This window comes from Pteronotus mesoamericanus, unplaced genomic scaffold, assembly GCF_021234165.1.
Source record: "Pteronotus mesoamericanus isolate MK-2021 breed Mesoamerican mustached bat unplaced genomic scaffold, CSHL_Meso_final contig_98, whole genome shotgun sequence".
Classification (NCBI taxonomy): Eukaryota; Metazoa; Chordata; class Mammalia; order Chiroptera; family Mormoopidae; genus Pteronotus; species Pteronotus mesoamericanus.
Window position 1 is genome coordinate 2,304,024 of NW_026555295.1, and position 16,790 is coordinate 2,320,813.

General features: G+C 35.7%; 1 protein-coding gene across 2 annotated transcripts in view; it reads right to left on the reverse strand.

Moving 5' to 3' along the window:
* Positions 1-16,790, reverse strand: part of EXOC6B (exocyst complex component 6B) — a 566,147-nt gene that overhangs the window by 478,154 nt on the left and 71,203 nt on the right. For both annotated transcript variants that reach the window (XM_054586855.1, XM_054586854.1), the window contains exons 2-5: positions 9,974-10,139; positions 3,993-4,040; positions 2,230-2,320; positions 2,074-2,119 (exon numbers count right to left, since the gene is read on the reverse strand). In XM_054586855.1, the coding sequence (XP_054442830.1) occupies positions 2,074-2,119; positions 2,230-2,320; positions 3,993-4,040; positions 9,974-10,139 (351 nt within the window). The remainder of the gene's footprint in view (positions 1-2,073; positions 2,120-2,229; positions 2,321-3,992; positions 4,041-9,973; positions 10,140-16,790) is intronic.

The following is a 16,790-nucleotide window of genomic DNA, read 5'->3' on the forward strand; positions in this document are numbered from 1 at the left end:
GTAATTTTTTAAAATGCACACCTTTACCTCTTTCTGTCCATATAGGTTTATATACATGTACACACACACACACACACACACACACACACACACACACACACACGAGGTCTGTCCAGAAAGTATCCAGTCACGTAATATGAAAAATAGTGACATTTAATGAAGAATATACAAGATATAAGAAACACTGTACACAAGACAATGACACCTCAGTCCCCTTCAAAGTAGGCACCTTAGAACTTCAAACAGTTCTCCCAGTTGCCATCAGCTGCCCCGTTGTATTGTCCTGAATCTCATGGATAGTCTAAAATTTGTTCCCTTTCAAAAATGATTTTAGTTTGGGGAAAAGGCAGAAGTCACAGGGCACCAAATCTGGGCTGTACAGGGGCTGAGTCACCTGGGCGATTTGATGTTTTGCTGAAAAACCGTACAAGATGTAATGCATGAGCAGGTATGTTGTTGTGAGGAAGCTGCAAATCACCAGTTGCCCATAGCATCAACTTTCTGAATCATCTGAATAGTTTCCACAGAGGAATGTTCAAGCTTAATTCAAAAATTAATGCAGATTTGTTGCTCTACTCATTCAGTCATTTTGAATGTGACAGCCACACAGTACACATGCTCCCTCAATGGCATCTACCATCCCCACTGACTAGTACAGGGAAGTCGTCATTGTTCACACATGCTCATTCCAGTCCACTCTCCTTGGCTCTCACTTATCATCCACATGCAAACCGTTTTTGTTATATTAACAATGATTGGACTTTTTCCAGGCAGACCTCATACATACATACACACACACACACATACACATACACACACACACACACACACACACACCCAAACACATACATATACACATATAAACAAGTGTTCTTTTATTCTCTATAATTTTAGAACTTTATAAAATATTTGTCAGGAAAATCATACTCCCTTCATATCTCATAATTTTCTACCTATGTTCTTGGTGAACAAATCTCCTGGAGAGAAGGGAGCCTGGGAAACAATACTAAGAAATTAAAAACATTTGATGCATCATGCTCGAGCTTTAAAATTCTTGAGAATGTAGAATTTTTATTCACAATATTTCTATTCTTATTTCAATATTAAATGTGTTTTATTTCTATACTTTTTCCCTCAAAACCTAGGTAAAATTAACATTCCTAGAATGTGTCCTATTCATCCTACAGCTTTACTTACTCCCCCATCATACTACATGGTACCCCAAGGCAGAGAGGGTGGGGATGCTTACTCTAGTTTGGAAAAAAGAGCCAAAAAGTCACTATAGAATTTCCTCTGGAATAAACAGGGAAATAAACAACACACAAGAGAGAAATCCTCTGAATCTAACCTTGACTTTATCCCTTGTCATGGTTAATTTTATGTGTCAAGGTGGCTAGAACACAGTACCCAGATATTTAGTCAAATATCATTCTAGATATTTCAGTGAAGGTATTTTTATATGAGATTATTAATACTTAAATCACTAGACTGTTAATAAAGATTACTTTCCCTAATGTAGGTGGGCTTCATTCACTTGAAGACCTTGATAGAAAAAAGACTGTCTTCCCCTGAGGAAGTAGGAATTCTGCCAGCAGACTGCCTTCAGACTCAGGCTACAATCAATATTTACTCTTCCCTGAAACTCTAGCCTATTAGCTTGTTCTGCAGATTTTAGACTTAGACCCTCCAACCTCCATAATCATGTAAACCGACTCCTTCAAGTGCCCACCCCCCAGTGTGTGTATATAAACTCTATTGGTTCTGTTCCAGTGGAGAATCCCTGCACCAGAACCAGTAACTATTTATTCTACTACAGTACTAAACCAAAGCATGTTTCTCAAACCAACCACCACTAAAACAGTTACATGCTTTTCCCTTGACAAAATACATCAGCATACCACCACTATATGTAAGTAAGTATCAGGATAAATCAATAGATATACAAAAGGCTAGAGGAGATGTTACATGAATTTAATTATTTTTAAAAGGTTAGGCTAAATATATACCTTAAAGGTATTTTAAATAACAGAAATTTTAGATAACAAAAATTATTCAATTAAAAAAAAAACTTACCTTTTAGTTTTCATCTGGTCCCTCAGTTTGCTATACATCTCCAGAACTTGAAAGAGAAGGGGGAAAAAAAGCACACAAGCATTATTTAGAGAAGTGAAACACTAATTAAAGCTAAAGAATTGCATCAAGAATCCTAATCCATTTCCAGTTTCTCACCTGGAAGACACAGCATTAATTTATCAACAGTGGCAGAAATATTTCTCTGTTGTAGTCGACACTGCTTCAGCTCTTCCATTGCTATTACCAGCTTGGCAAGAGGGGAAAAAACTGAATTATGCCAATAGCTGTAAATAAAAAGCTTTCAGTCATATTTTTCCACCCTGTGTTCAATTCATCAGAAAATCCCAGTTTCATAGTAAGACCTGCCAAGTCGGCTAAGGAACTGCCTTTCTCAATCAGTGAAACATTGCTGCATGGTTTCCCACTTTCTCCTCAAGACACTTGCTATATATGAGAAAAGGCTGGGTAAAAGGAAATCCTAAAATTCAGAGGCTCTCCAGGAGAAAACAAAAATTTTCAGATTTTCTCCAAACCCTATTCAGATTCTTCATGATTTATGGGTTCATCACTCTTCTGAGAAGATCCTATCTTTTTCTTTTATCAGTGCTAGAGTACTAGAGGAAAATAATCCTTCCTATACAGCTTCAAATGAGTCTTGAAAATAATTGCAACTAAATCTCTATTTCTACAATAAACCAGACACTTAGAAGTGTGCTTTTCCAAAAATTCCAGTTTAGTGAAGAGAAGCTCACTTTTTCTCCCAGAGCTATTATAAAGGCTTTGGTCTGAAGTCATATCACAATAAAACTAGAAGAAACTTCACTCTCTGCATAATTTAAAATATGTGACAAACTTTCAAAAGCACTAATCTATCTATATAGTTTTTTGTAGTATTCCCATACCCATATCTAAAAATGTTATCTGCTTAGGTACCATTCGAAAAAGAACAAAAGATGATAACCCTGATTAAGTCACTGATAGAACAACCAAGAGCTAATCTTAAAGATTATTAAAGTTGAACAATAAGTGTTAAGCAATAAAAAAGGCACATGATACACAGAAGAGAAATGGACTACACACAAGTCAGGAAACTTCAGTTTTAGTCTTAGCCTTCCCATTTACTATATAAATGTTAGCAAATCCTCTGTTTTAGTTTTCTCACCAATAAAATAGTGATAATACGGCCCTGACTTGGTCACAAGTCTGCCATGAGGATCAAGTGAGAAAATGGATATAAAATAATCTTGTAAACTGTGATAATTTAAATGATGAGTATATCAATTAATAGCATCAATGGTTCATTTTTTGACAGGTGTTTACGGAGCACCCGCTTTGTTCCAGTCACTATTTAGAGAGGTAGAGGGGATATAGCAATAAATAAAACAAACAAAAATTGCTGATCTCATGGAACTTAATTTCTATTGGAAGGAGACAGACAATAAACAAATACATAAGTAAAAATACATACTATCAGAGTGTGATAGATGCAATGGGAAAAAATAAAGCAAGAAAGGTAAAAAAAAAAAAAAAGAACACAGGGAGTTGAGAATGAAACTGCAATTTCACTTAAGGTGGTTAGAAAATACCTCATTAAGGAGCCAACAAACAAAACAGAAAGGTCTGAAGTGGTTAAGTATTGGGGAAAGGGCATTCCAGGAATAGGGAGCAGCACTGTCCTTACGCTGGCTACCCAAGGGATTAAAACACACAGCTGCGGAAGGCTACACCCCCTCTCATTACGCCTCCTAGTGGCTATATTCATTTAATACAGGTAAACAGTAGGAGAAGCAATAATGACATCCAAATTCCTCCAATATATACTGCTTATGTTCTTACAAGCCACTAAATCAAGAACACAGTCATCAAAAGAGAATGACAGGAAACAGAAAAGGTTTTTTCAAAAGGTAAACTGGCCTTACTTCCTTTCCCTCATGCTGTAGTTTTCTATTAGTATCCGTCACTTGATTCTGTGGAGAGAAGACAATTTAAACTCATAAAAACAAACATTTAGACAACAGTTGTATAAGATCAAAATTTACAACAAAAAACACTGAGTATAAGTAAGTAGATAGTTTCAGTATACCACCATATTTTGGTTTAGATGCATCCTCTTGTGTTTAAATTATATGAACTTTTCTACTAAATGTTGCATGGCCTTTCAACAATGAAAAGAAAAATTTACTAAGAGGTATGTTCTGTTAAGAATATTCCAAATGATACTGTAACAACTAAAGACCATACTTAAATTTTGAAGAAAAGAAACAGAAGAAACAACCATCTTACCAAAGAATCTTACCATCTCTGCTATGTGCAAAAAGAACAAATTTTATATTGGTATTTCTCACTTCACTAATGTATTCCTGGAAAACCTGGGCATAAATTGAGTTTTTTAACTTAAGTCAAATTTACACTATTATTCTAATTTTGGAAAATGTTTTATCTTAATTATTTTTGGATCATTAATTTTTAACAGATCCTAGTGCTTCCATATTCTGATTTTTCTAAGTTTTTTCTTAGTTAATCTCTCCATCAGACAGTCAAAACTTTGTGAATAGCCTTAAAATTATCTTGAGTTCATATTTTAAGGGAACACACACCACTTTTTTGGGTATTTACTTTTGAAGCCTCAAGTGATATTTCCAAAAAAGTACATAAAACAGTTATCTCCTCACCATTTAGACATTATCAAAACATGACCAATATTAACTTCTAAAGCTTTCTTCAACAGAGACTTTCTACCTTTCTACCAGTAGCTGCCACACCTTACACTTTTATGGCATTCCCTTAACCCGGAATTTCCTATTATGTCCCCTAGAACACCAAGATATAGTAGGTAGCAGGTACTCTGTACATGCACACAGAGGTACACACCTGTACAGGCACACACACTATGTATGGGAAACACCGCTGAACAAGTGAATTTATTGAGGACTTCTTTACATCTTTTATATTCTACATGCGCTGTAAATGCCCAAGAAGGGGATCTCATAGAGTCTTTTCCAAAGTTATTTAACATCACACCCTTTTATTGAGGATCAGATCAAGAAACTAGGGGGTTTTTTGCCCTGGCTGAGTGGCTCAGTTAGTTGGAGCGTCATCTTGTACCAAAAGGTTGCAGGTTCAATCCCCGGTCAGGGCATGTGGCTACAGGTTCAGGTTCAGTCCCCAGCCAGGGCACATAGGAGAGGCAACCAACTGAGGTTTCTCTCTTACACTGATGCTACTCTTCCTCTTTCTCTCCCCACTTTCCCCTCCCTCTAAAATCAATAAGTATGTCCTCAAGTGAAGATTAAAAAAAATTGTTTTTAAAGATCATACTATGAGAATTATGTTCAGATGACACGTTTTAGAAAAGCCACTGACAAACTGAAGCATGATTTGATGTGAATATGTTTGAAGAGGAGGTCAAATCTAACCACATGAAAAACAAAGAAAGGAATTTTCAGCAGGAATGTTACAGGCACCCAGGGTATTTGCAACCTCCAGGATAAACGTGAAAAGAGATCACCAGGGATCGATATAGAGCCTGGTGCATAGGCTGGAATGGACTGACTGGAATAGAACCCAGATATCCCACATGGCAGGGAATAAATTCTACCATTGAACCAACCTGTGGTCTTGGGAACTCCTAAAATGGAAATCAAGAGAGTTCACCACAAATATAGGGCTCATTATATATATCCTGAGCACTCAGAGAGACAATATTTAAAGGGAGAAACAGAAATGTTGCTCCTTGAACAAAAGCCAGAGAACAGTTTTAAAGAAATTTAGGTGAGAAAGATGATGTCTGAGTATGTAGAGGCAGAGATTCTTTGGCACTTTCTTGATGTAACTGTTGAATACATGCTTCTTCATGAGTCACATGTCTCATTAACACATTAAAACTCCACCCAAGGTGGGTTGGTTGGTTGGTTGGTTTTGTTTGTTTGTTTGTTTTAACTATTATAATGAGGATAAGGTCTCACAGCAGTCGATCATTCTAAGGCTTAATTGCACATCCATTAGGGTCAAAACAGTTTCTGCTGGATAAAGCAGTTCCTAGCACTAATTTGGTATAGAGTTTGAGGAGCAACAGATGGAAATTCCAGTCTTACCTAGGAGAGGCTCAACCTGTCTCACAAAGAGGGAAAATATTCTTTTGAAGACACCATACACTACACCTGGACACTATATACCACCCCTGAACAACAGCTGTCCTTCAAATGTTTGAAGAGCTATCAGAACAAAGGCGGTGCCCTAAAAACAGTGCTTACTACTCAAACCAATAAATGAATGTTATTAAAAAACAGAATTAAAATCAGTTCAGTATAAGAAAAAGCTTTCAAGAGATGTGAATAAAAACAGGGTAGGCTGCCATAAGCGGTAGTGTGACTCCCGTCAGAGCAGTTATTCAAAAATAATTTGATTACTTTTTATCCTAAATTAGAGATCTCATAAAATTCATCCTTCCTTAAATACTAAGTTTAGCATCATTGTCTTCACTAGAATACCATGTTTACCATGTAAAGACAACACTCCTGAAAATTTTTTTATCTCAAACTCATTGTAAGAAATACATTTTATACTGCAGCCCAGTACACAAGCACAGGGAATATACACGCGCTCGAAACTGAAAAGAAAACTTCAAGGAACAATGATTACCTTTGCTGCATGTAATATACTTTATTATTTTCCAGTCTAGTATATTCTATCTCAATTCTTGTTAAGAATATTGATCGTGGTCTACTAACTGATTTCATGCAAACCAGATTCTAAAACATATCCATAGGAGCCTAATAATGCCTCTGATAAGAAATTACTATTTCAATACTATTTTAACACAACAGTGAGAAGAAACTTGGGGGATGCTGGGTAAGGGGGGGTGGGAATTGGGACAACTGTAATAACATAATCAATAAAATATAATTTTAAAAAATTTAGAACAAGTAATATCTGACTATTTAGTCAGGGGCACTGACCTCTTCTCCTTTAGACTGTCAAATTAAAAAATGACAGCAGCCAATACAAAAGAAAAAAAGAAGAAGAACTACACTGCCCCTCCAGGATGCTACTTCTCTTGATTCGGAATACACACATACATACGCACAAACACACACATGCTGTGAATCGAAAGAAAGAGTAAGCATCTAGAGTAGTTTCTTTTTGTTCTTATGTTAAAATAGTACTGAACAGTTAATGCTTAACCTTTTCCATTTTCTAAACTCTAGATTTCAAGGACCTCTAAATTTCATAGGTTCTTAACCCCAGTTGAATGGATCCCACTAGAGCAGGGCCTCCACGGTGTGCTGCTAGGCTTTAACACCCTGAATTCTCAGAGTGAAAGAGTGGAGCACCTGAGCAGCCAAAACCCCTGAACTGGTAGCCCCCGGTTCTTGCTTTCCCTCAGGGGCATCCTGAGTAATTTAAAGGAATCTGCAACTTGAAGAGAAGATGAGTCCCAACCAGCCAAGTGATATCAGTAATTGGTGAGCACTATAGGCAGTATTCAGTGCTCCCCGCCTATATATGACTATTTCAGTAACTGGAGACAGAACATCCTGGTGCCCATCTTCGATGCGGGGCACAGGAGTGGAGGGAGAAGTTTAGAATACAGCGTTCAAGGAGCATAGAAAAGAACAGCCTGCGGTGAAGGTGGGAAGCCGGGATGGCTGAGTGAGAACAAAGAGCACACACAGCTCCTGGCAGGAACTCCCCATCTTTGTTTTCAAACATTTCAAATTCTTTTGTCCACTTGAGGCTGTTCAGACTCCAAAAATTCAGATAACTTCTTATTTTAAATAGGACCAAATTGTTCACATTTTTATTCTGCTTTATCCATTAAGTAAACATTTCTAATACTTTCCCCTGTCAGATACTGTTCTACAATACATTGTAGTTTATTTTTCTTTTAAATGAATGTACCATGATTTATTTTACAATTCTTCTTCAAAATGACTTTTAGGGACATGTTAATGTTTTACCTATTTAAAAAAACATCATATGAACATCCTTGTACATGCACCTATATAGCCTTAGAATAAATCTTAAAATTATGTGGAGTTTTAACCATTGGGAAATAAAATTGCTCTTCTCAAAGGTTGTAATAATGTACACTCCAATCAAGCATTCCCCAGTTGACTAGTATCCTCTCCAATCTTAAATATTATTTTTTCATCTGTCTCATTTTAGTAGATGGTACCTTATATATCAAATTTGCATTCCTTTTATTGTTTCTAAATTGTAGAGCTCCCTTGCATTTCTTTTGTATACTGTATACTCATGTGTATTTCTGAATTTTTCAATTAGAGTGTTCTATTAATTTGTAAAGACTTTTCATATGTTAAGAATATCAATCATATATATTTGTAAATAATTTTATGTTATTTACCTTTTAATTTTTAAGTTGTATGTAGAAAAGATTCATTCATTTTAATATTCTCATTTCCATTAATTTTTTCTTTCTGCCTTAGGAATTGTGTGTAGGAAAGTCTTCCTCACTCCCAAAATCACAAAGTATCCATCTATCTTTTCTACTAGTTATGTTATGATTTTATTTTTTACATTTAACTCTTTAGTCCTTCTGAAATTAATTCTGGTATGTTGAATGAAAAAGGGATTTAATTTAATTCCAATTAGTTAAGCATTAAAGAATACAAACAATGAATCAGAAAAGCTGTTTTTTTGTGGAGGGGAGGATGAAGGAAGCAACTGAGAAGGGTACAAAAGAGAACTATGATTGTATTTAATTGCCAGTATTGTAATATTTTATTCTTAAGATAGTTGGAGGGTGGTTGTACAGGTCCCTAAACTCTTACTTGAAACCTTGGAACCCACTCTGTTTTGGACTTCAGAATTTTAGAGATTTTATAAAGATAATATGGCATATATTTCATATTATATAACCAGTGGGTACTAGGATAACATCACATAATCATATTACTATTTCTATAGCAAAGTACAAAACTTTACATTAAATAAAATATATTAAGAAGTTTGATACCTTCATATCCATTCAGGTCAGATTTTGCAGTCAAGTTAGATTTTAAACTACTATAGCTTTAAAATATAATTTAACATCTAATAGCCCACTTCTCCCTTTAATAAAATTGTTTCTTTGCTTTTCCTACCAACATATTCTTTTATATGAATTTTACACTCACTGTCAAGGAATATTCTTTGGGGACTTTAACTCAAATTCCAATAAGACCAAAACAAAAAACAAAGAGAGAGAAGAAAGAAGAAGTATAAGTGCTGGAAAGAAGAAATTAAAGCTGTTATTATTTGCAGATCATATGCATATGCTTACATAGAAAACTCAAAAAAACTACATACAAATTTTTAGAAATAATAGAAGGGTTTAGTGAAGTGGTTAGATTTAAAATCAATAAACAAAGTCAGTTATCCAAAAGAAGTGAATTTCCTAAGCCAGGGACCAGACTTATATGGCTAGCCTCCTTTCTTGATATCTGTCATATCCAGAAAGAACCTTCAGGCTTTGGTAGAAGACACTCCACAACTGGGACTGATTTTTTTCTCCTTTGGTTGTCATATGCTGCAGACTCTGAGAGCCAGGCCCTGCAACAGCACCATCCTACAGGGATGTCTTTTATCTAGCAAAAAAGTATATGGAGGCCGTGAAGAGTCAATGAGTTTCTGTGTGAAAGAAACTATTACTTATTCTGTTACTGGTTCTCATCCACATGTAGTTATCCCAAATAAATTTAATTTTTAAAGGTTTTCTTTTTAGCTAAAAGCCATAATCCCAATTATCTATGTTTCAGTTCAAATTTCTTTCTTTACTCTTCAAAAATCTTATTTGTAGTAAATATGTAACCTGTAATATATTCCTTACTCCTTTCATGCTAGTCAAAACCCCAGCATAGGACAGAGAAACAAGTCTCTCTTCTAAGAGTGTCCTTACTTTGAGTTTTTGAGCTTCTCCTCTCACTTTCAGTAGTTCAGTTATAGAGTCCACAAAGCCCTGGTAGTGAAAATTGCACATTTTCTCAATTTCTCGATCATGATTGCGGATGCGAGTTTCAAGTTTCTCCATGAATCGTCCATGTTCCTCACCATCATAGACAGACCTTTAAAAAAAATGGCATAAATATTACACCAGATTGACTTCTAAGAAATAAAAAAACACTGCAAACCCAGAAGCAAGTTTATTTGGAAATTAGATATTAATGTACATAAACCACAGGGTAATTCAACTGCATTATATTGCCCCAATGCTAGATGAGTATATTGTAGGAAAACCCAAAATTTTGCTTCCCATTCATTCAAAAATATATTGAAGGAGTGTATGGCAGTATTTATAATAGAATTCTCATCATAAAATGAAGAACTGAATTACAAGTCTCCCATCCAAATACTAACCATGCCCAACCTTGCTTAGCCTCCAAGATCAGGCACTCAAAAGCCTACAACATCCAGTATTCCCAGGCAGTCTCCCATCCAAGGAATCACAAGTCTTTTACATTTTTCTTTCTCAATTAAATTAATTTAGAAAAACTCAATTTTGGATAAACACAACTTGAAATACTCTAGAAAAACTCAATTTTGGATAAACACACCCAAGAAGCTGACACTGCTGGAAAAAAAATCACACAGCTGCACCAGCTAGACTCAGGTAGGCTATATACCTACAAATCTAAACTGGGCACTCAATAAATACCACTAGATAATACTACTAAATCTATCTCCCCACCACGACCATCACTACGAAAAAAAATCACTTTGTAAGTCTCCAAAATAACTATGTGTAAAAATCTCACTTTCTCCTCTCCTCCTTGTCTCAAGAACTCTATTCCTGCAATTATTCCCTTTTATCCTTCCCCTGCATCATGTTTCTCCCATTATTCTTCAGTATTCAAGAACTCTATTCCTGCAACTTCTGGCTATTCCCAAAACTAAAATCACCTTTGAAAGGGAAGGGATTTCAGACCAAAAATGAGAATACGACAGGGCAGTTGATGGCAATTGAGAGAACTGTGTGAAGTCCCAAGGTGCATATTTTGAAGGAGACTGAGGCATCATTATCCTGTGTACAATGTTTCTTCTATCGTCTATCTTCTTCAATAAATGTCTCTATTTTTCATATTACATGGCTGGATACCTTCTAAATAGACCTCATATAGCAGTTTGGTTTCCAGTAAAAATTCTGAACACTAGAAAAGCCAGAGCAATCTACATTCATTCTCTTTCCTTTGAAATAAAGGGAAGAGACCTTCAAATAAATCATTAACAATCCCTGCTTTGACAATTAAGAACACTACAGAACACCACTTTCCTGAAGGAACTATTTGGAATACACAAGTGGATACACTACCATTGACTTTTCAACTAACCTCAAATAGGGATAACATTTCCCCTTTCAAAAAAAGGTAAAGAAAAGTTTCCATGAAAAGACACCAATATTCCTTGCCACTTGAAGAAGAGGAATAACCACTGTAAACTTATCAATCTACATGGCATAGGCAGACATTATTCAATATTAGATAACTCTTTCTTTCAAATTCAGTTATATCTTAAACCAGTAACACTTCTAAGTAACAAGTCTACTTCCTTTTACTATGTAACAACTTTTCATTTTTTCATTCAAAACGTCTACATTAATATCACAAAAGACAACCTCAGGATGAAAATCTCAAAGTTAAGAAACTTGTAACATGTTAATAATGACTCCTCAGCTCCCTAAACTTCGTGTGTGTGTGTGTGTGTGTGTGTGTGTGTGTGTGTGTGTGTGTGTGTGTAAAAAAGAAAGGAAACATGGATTTTAACTATCTGGCTGTGTGGCCTTGGTTTTAGCAATGTCATTAGCTATGAGTCTTCAGCCAACTCAGTTAATCTCTCTGATCCTCAGCTTTCTCATTTAGAAAATAGTAAGCAGTCAATTACACATTCTCTGAAGTATCAGCCTAGCACTAAATCTCTACAATTCACTTCCACTTTCGAGTTCAGCCAATAATAAGGTAAATATCACACATTTTCAGAATAGTCTGAACAGGTAGTTCAAAACAAGCTAATAAATATTCTGTACCCTTATCACTAGCCTTTGCCTGTTTCTCCCATCCTAGGGTCTTCATGATTCGAATACTCTCTTTAATTATAATAATGTTAAATAACATGAAAAGTTGACAGTGGATCCCTGAGTTTCTTGAGAATTTTTAAAAGTTAGAATAAAATGTAATACCCATATATTTAAAAAAGGACTATGGGACTGTGTTTAATAAATTTTTATTCTGTGGGTATGCATCAGGAAATACATGATTTCCATATTTTATGTGAATTTGTCAATTTTGTATGCATAGGCAGAAGCACATATATGTAATTTTAAGGAAAACCTGTCCCATAGTTTCCATCTGGTTATCAAAGATTTCAAAAACGACTGATTTGAAGGTTTTGCTTCTAGTTGCCAACCATAAGAAAAGGGAATTATTGATCACTACCTAACAGTGCACCTTGAATAGGCATTTCAAATATATAATCAGCATTACTCCATGCAAACCAACATTTCTATCAGACATAAAATGCTAAAAATAAATAAACAAGTCTTAAATTCTGAAAAGGTCATAGACCTACTGAAGTTTACCCTAATATTGGTAGTCAATACTGTACTTCAGCAAAGAGTAGCTTCCTGCCCCCCCCCACTTCACCCCCAACAAATAACTTAAACTAGAGAAAGGCTGCCATCTAGTGATGGCCTGTTTCTAACATTCCTTGAAATTTAAACTTGATATGGCCAAATCAGAAAGACTGCTCAAAAATTGAAAAACTAGCCCTAACCGGAGTGGCTCAGTTGTTGGCAGGGTGTCATCCCACAAAGCAGAAGCTCATGGGTTTGATTCCTGGTCAGGGCACGTGTCTGGGTTGCATTTTCAGCCCCTGATCCCCGGTATAAGAGACAACTAATTGATGTTCCTCAGTCAAATTGACATTTCTCTCTTTCTTCCTCCCTTCCCCTCTCTCTAAAAATAACTATTTTTAAAATAACTAAAAAAATATTTTTTAAAAAAAAAGACAAATTATATTCTGTACCACCTGCTGGCTAAAGACCTATAACTAGTTATAACATTATATTTTAATAAAGTACTCTGTTTCCATTTCCATTTCTAATAGAAAGCAGAATTTTGAGAACAAGGTCACGCATGTGCTTTTGACATGTCCAGATGTGCCAGAGTTAAACAAGACTATGAAATAAACTGCACCACTGGGTTTAATTATTTGCAATAATCCAAAGAATATCCTGTACCCATTGAAAGGTAAACAAGAAGAAATGCTTGGAAGTCAACAACTTTTCATAGGCTATATTTTTGACTCAAAGACATAAATGCTGCCTTGTAAAGTCTAATTTCTAAAAACCATCAAAGAAACTACAGGTTTTTGCAAAATGTAAAATGTTTTATCCTAGTGTCTATATCTGACACATACCTCTAAACATCCCATCTAGATTTCATGTGCATATTGAGAGAGACTTATTGCTTTGCACTTCAGGTATTCTATTCAACAAACACTTATCAGTCCCCTATGCTAAACCATTACAGGATTGTATCACTTGCTAGAGCATACAACAGTTCAAATCTGTCTGTCATAAGAGGTAAAGAAAAATAATATTATAGGCATATGGAATCTCATTCAAATATTAAAGATCTTATAGGTTAGACATTATTCCCATTTTATAAATAAGGGACCTGAAACCCAAGAAGATGAAGCAGGCTGTCAAATTTACACATCTAGAAAGTGTCCTCTGGAGTACATCAGTCTGTCTCCTTTTAGAACAAGGAAAGCAAAACAGTCGGATGAACCGCTAAAACATTAGAATTGAAAGAGGTCTTAAAGATGGAATACAAAGCTCTTATTGTACAATGGAGGAAACTGAGGCCAAGAAAAGTTAAATGCCTTAATCAAACTTACATTTCTTGTTACTGATACATCTGGACCTGGCTCCCAAAGAAAACATAATTAGGAAAAGCTAATGCAATATGAAGCCTGACACAAACCTAAGCGGTTGAGAGAGACTTCTACTTCAAGATGAGTCAGTTGCCTATTAGTTACATCTGTCTACACAACAGTTAGTCTTGTTCCCTTGGAAGAGTACCAATCTGCTCTGGTATTTCATGTTCCCATCCTAGCACAAAGTAAACACTAATTAATTTGTAAACCAATCAGGATAATTCCACCGCCTTCGTCAGTGACCAGTTAACAGGTGACACATTTTCACTGATGAGAAGTAAAGGAAAGTATGGCAGGGAGGATCCAAGAAACAGGTTTTTGTTTGTTTTTTTCTTCCTGAAGGATGCAAGAAAAGAAACTGCTTTTGCTACTTTGGACATTGTTCTGCATGGTACTTGGGCATGCAGCAGCCATACTAAGATGAGAGGATAAATTGCCAATAATCTAGCAAAAGGAAAAGATGGAAAACACCTGTGTCCTGGATGAAGGCCACGCCCTGACCCCCGCAATCCTGAGACAGTCCTATTTCCAGACTTCATGTTATGAGTTAATAAATTTCCCATTTTAAGGGAAATTTCCTATTCCCACTTTTCAATAGTATGCTACTTGTAAAGGAAAGTATCCTAAATGCACAACGTTGTTCATCCTTCAAAGGTAGCAGCAAGCAAATCAAAGAAACAACCAGCAATAAGTCCAAGTCTACACAATGCTAAGGAATCCTATGTCTAAGACCTAGACTGCTCTTCATCCTTTTATTCCAGTTTTGTTAACTCCCATTCACTCTTCAGCTCTCAGCTTCTACTTCATATTGTCTGGGAAAACTTTTCTAATCACACAGACTCTGTTATGTGCTCCTCCTCTGTTATTAACATCATCACAGAATTTATTAAACTATATTCTGATTGCCCATTCACTTGTCCATTTACCCACACTAGAACTCTAATCTCCATATGGGGAGACAGTGGGTCTTGCTCATTTTATCACCAGCATCTAGCACAGTGCCTGACACAAAGGAGATCCTCCATTTACTTGAAGACGGAGAAAGAGAAGGAAGGGTAGGAGACTAACCAATGTGTGTTTCTGATTGCATCCCAAAAGATGATGCAAGAGAATCACATCAAACAGCGTTTATCTGTAGAGATGTTTTCAGAATGAAGAACTTCAAGATACAAGAATGCAAACTGCTTTTTGTTTTTGATTAAGTGAAGAAAAAAATCCCAGAGTTTACTGAGGTATTTTCTTTTCCATATACATGGTTTTTAACTTCTGTCATGGTTTTCGTCCTGAAACATTTTCTTCTCATTAAGTCCCATAAAAGCATCATCAGTACTTTTGTTTATTCCAAAAGTTAAAAATAAAGTGGAAAAACCAACTTGAGTATGATGGTGAAAGAGAAACTACAGGAGGTCAATAAAAGTTTAAAGCCCCTTCCCTTCCTTACTGCAGTTTGTCGATCAATGTAATTCAGACCTTACTATGGTAATGTAATGTGGACTGTGTGCATAAAAGTGAAAGCAGATCGATGTATATCATCATCAGTGATAGGGGAAGCAGATGCTAGTTAATGAAATCTAAGCTATAGACTATAGCTAAATGGTTTGTATTGCTACAGGTGACCAAATACATTCATATCCTTCTCTTGCCCTTGCAGATACCAAAGTATCCAACTGTCTTCATCAAAGTAGCCCATGCAACCAAAATAATGCTGTGATGGAGATCTCCCTCAAGGCAGAAAGAGAACCCCACACTTACATGATGGCTATTTTCAGAGGGACAAAAGCAGAGTGGAGAAGTTTCAACTGGCACCAAGCCAAAGAGCCTACTAAAAGCCTGGTAATGGTTAATAGCATAGGAAAGTAGAGAAAGGGAACTTCTCACAAAATATCACACAAATCAATAAGAAACTATGAGGAAATAAACTAATGAAAACAGAAAACTCCAAATTAAGCATACAGGGACTGCCATAACTACTGCCATGATAATGTCACAGGGTTAGAACAATTAATCACCCTGAGTAACTAAAGACACAAAGGCTCTACAGGATATGTTAGTGGCTTCATTCTGGCCTCTGTATTGATTTGTATTAAGTGAAATAAGATTTATTCCGTTGTAGCTTTCAGTGGTGATCATTAAATCTGGCAACTAAACATTGGATTATGGATGTTGCTGCCAAATAAAAATAATCCACCTTATAGCCTGATGATCCCCATTGAACCTAACCTGGGAGACTGCTGAGAGCAGAATAGTAATGCAGTTGGTCTATACAGGGTCATAATTAGCATTGGTAGACTAGCTCCAGTTTTATGGCATGGAATTCAAAGTGTCAAGTTTAACATTGAAACATGCAAAGTTGGGGCTAAATGAAACTCCTCATTCACTTAATAACTACCACCATCATAATGAGTCTGAACTAGGGTATGCTGGTAAAACTTCAAGACCCTTTACAAGAAATATTAAGTATTTAAGTAAATAAATACTCTGAAGATCTATGCAACTATTTGAAAAGACTACATACTAATTGCAGAAATGCTTCAGAGGCTCCACGCTTAAAATTATTATTATGATTCTAATGACAGAGATCATAAAGCTATTAATACAGAAAAACAAACCAGTGGGGGCAGATATTAGGAACACTTAAAATGAACAATCCTGGTTTCCTTTTGTATATATGTTTAATGTGGGCTTAACAAAATTAGACCAACTAAGTTTCCCAGAAACACTAAATCAAACTATAATAAATATAAGTGAAGTCATTTATAGATGTGTATGTTGTGTATACTATA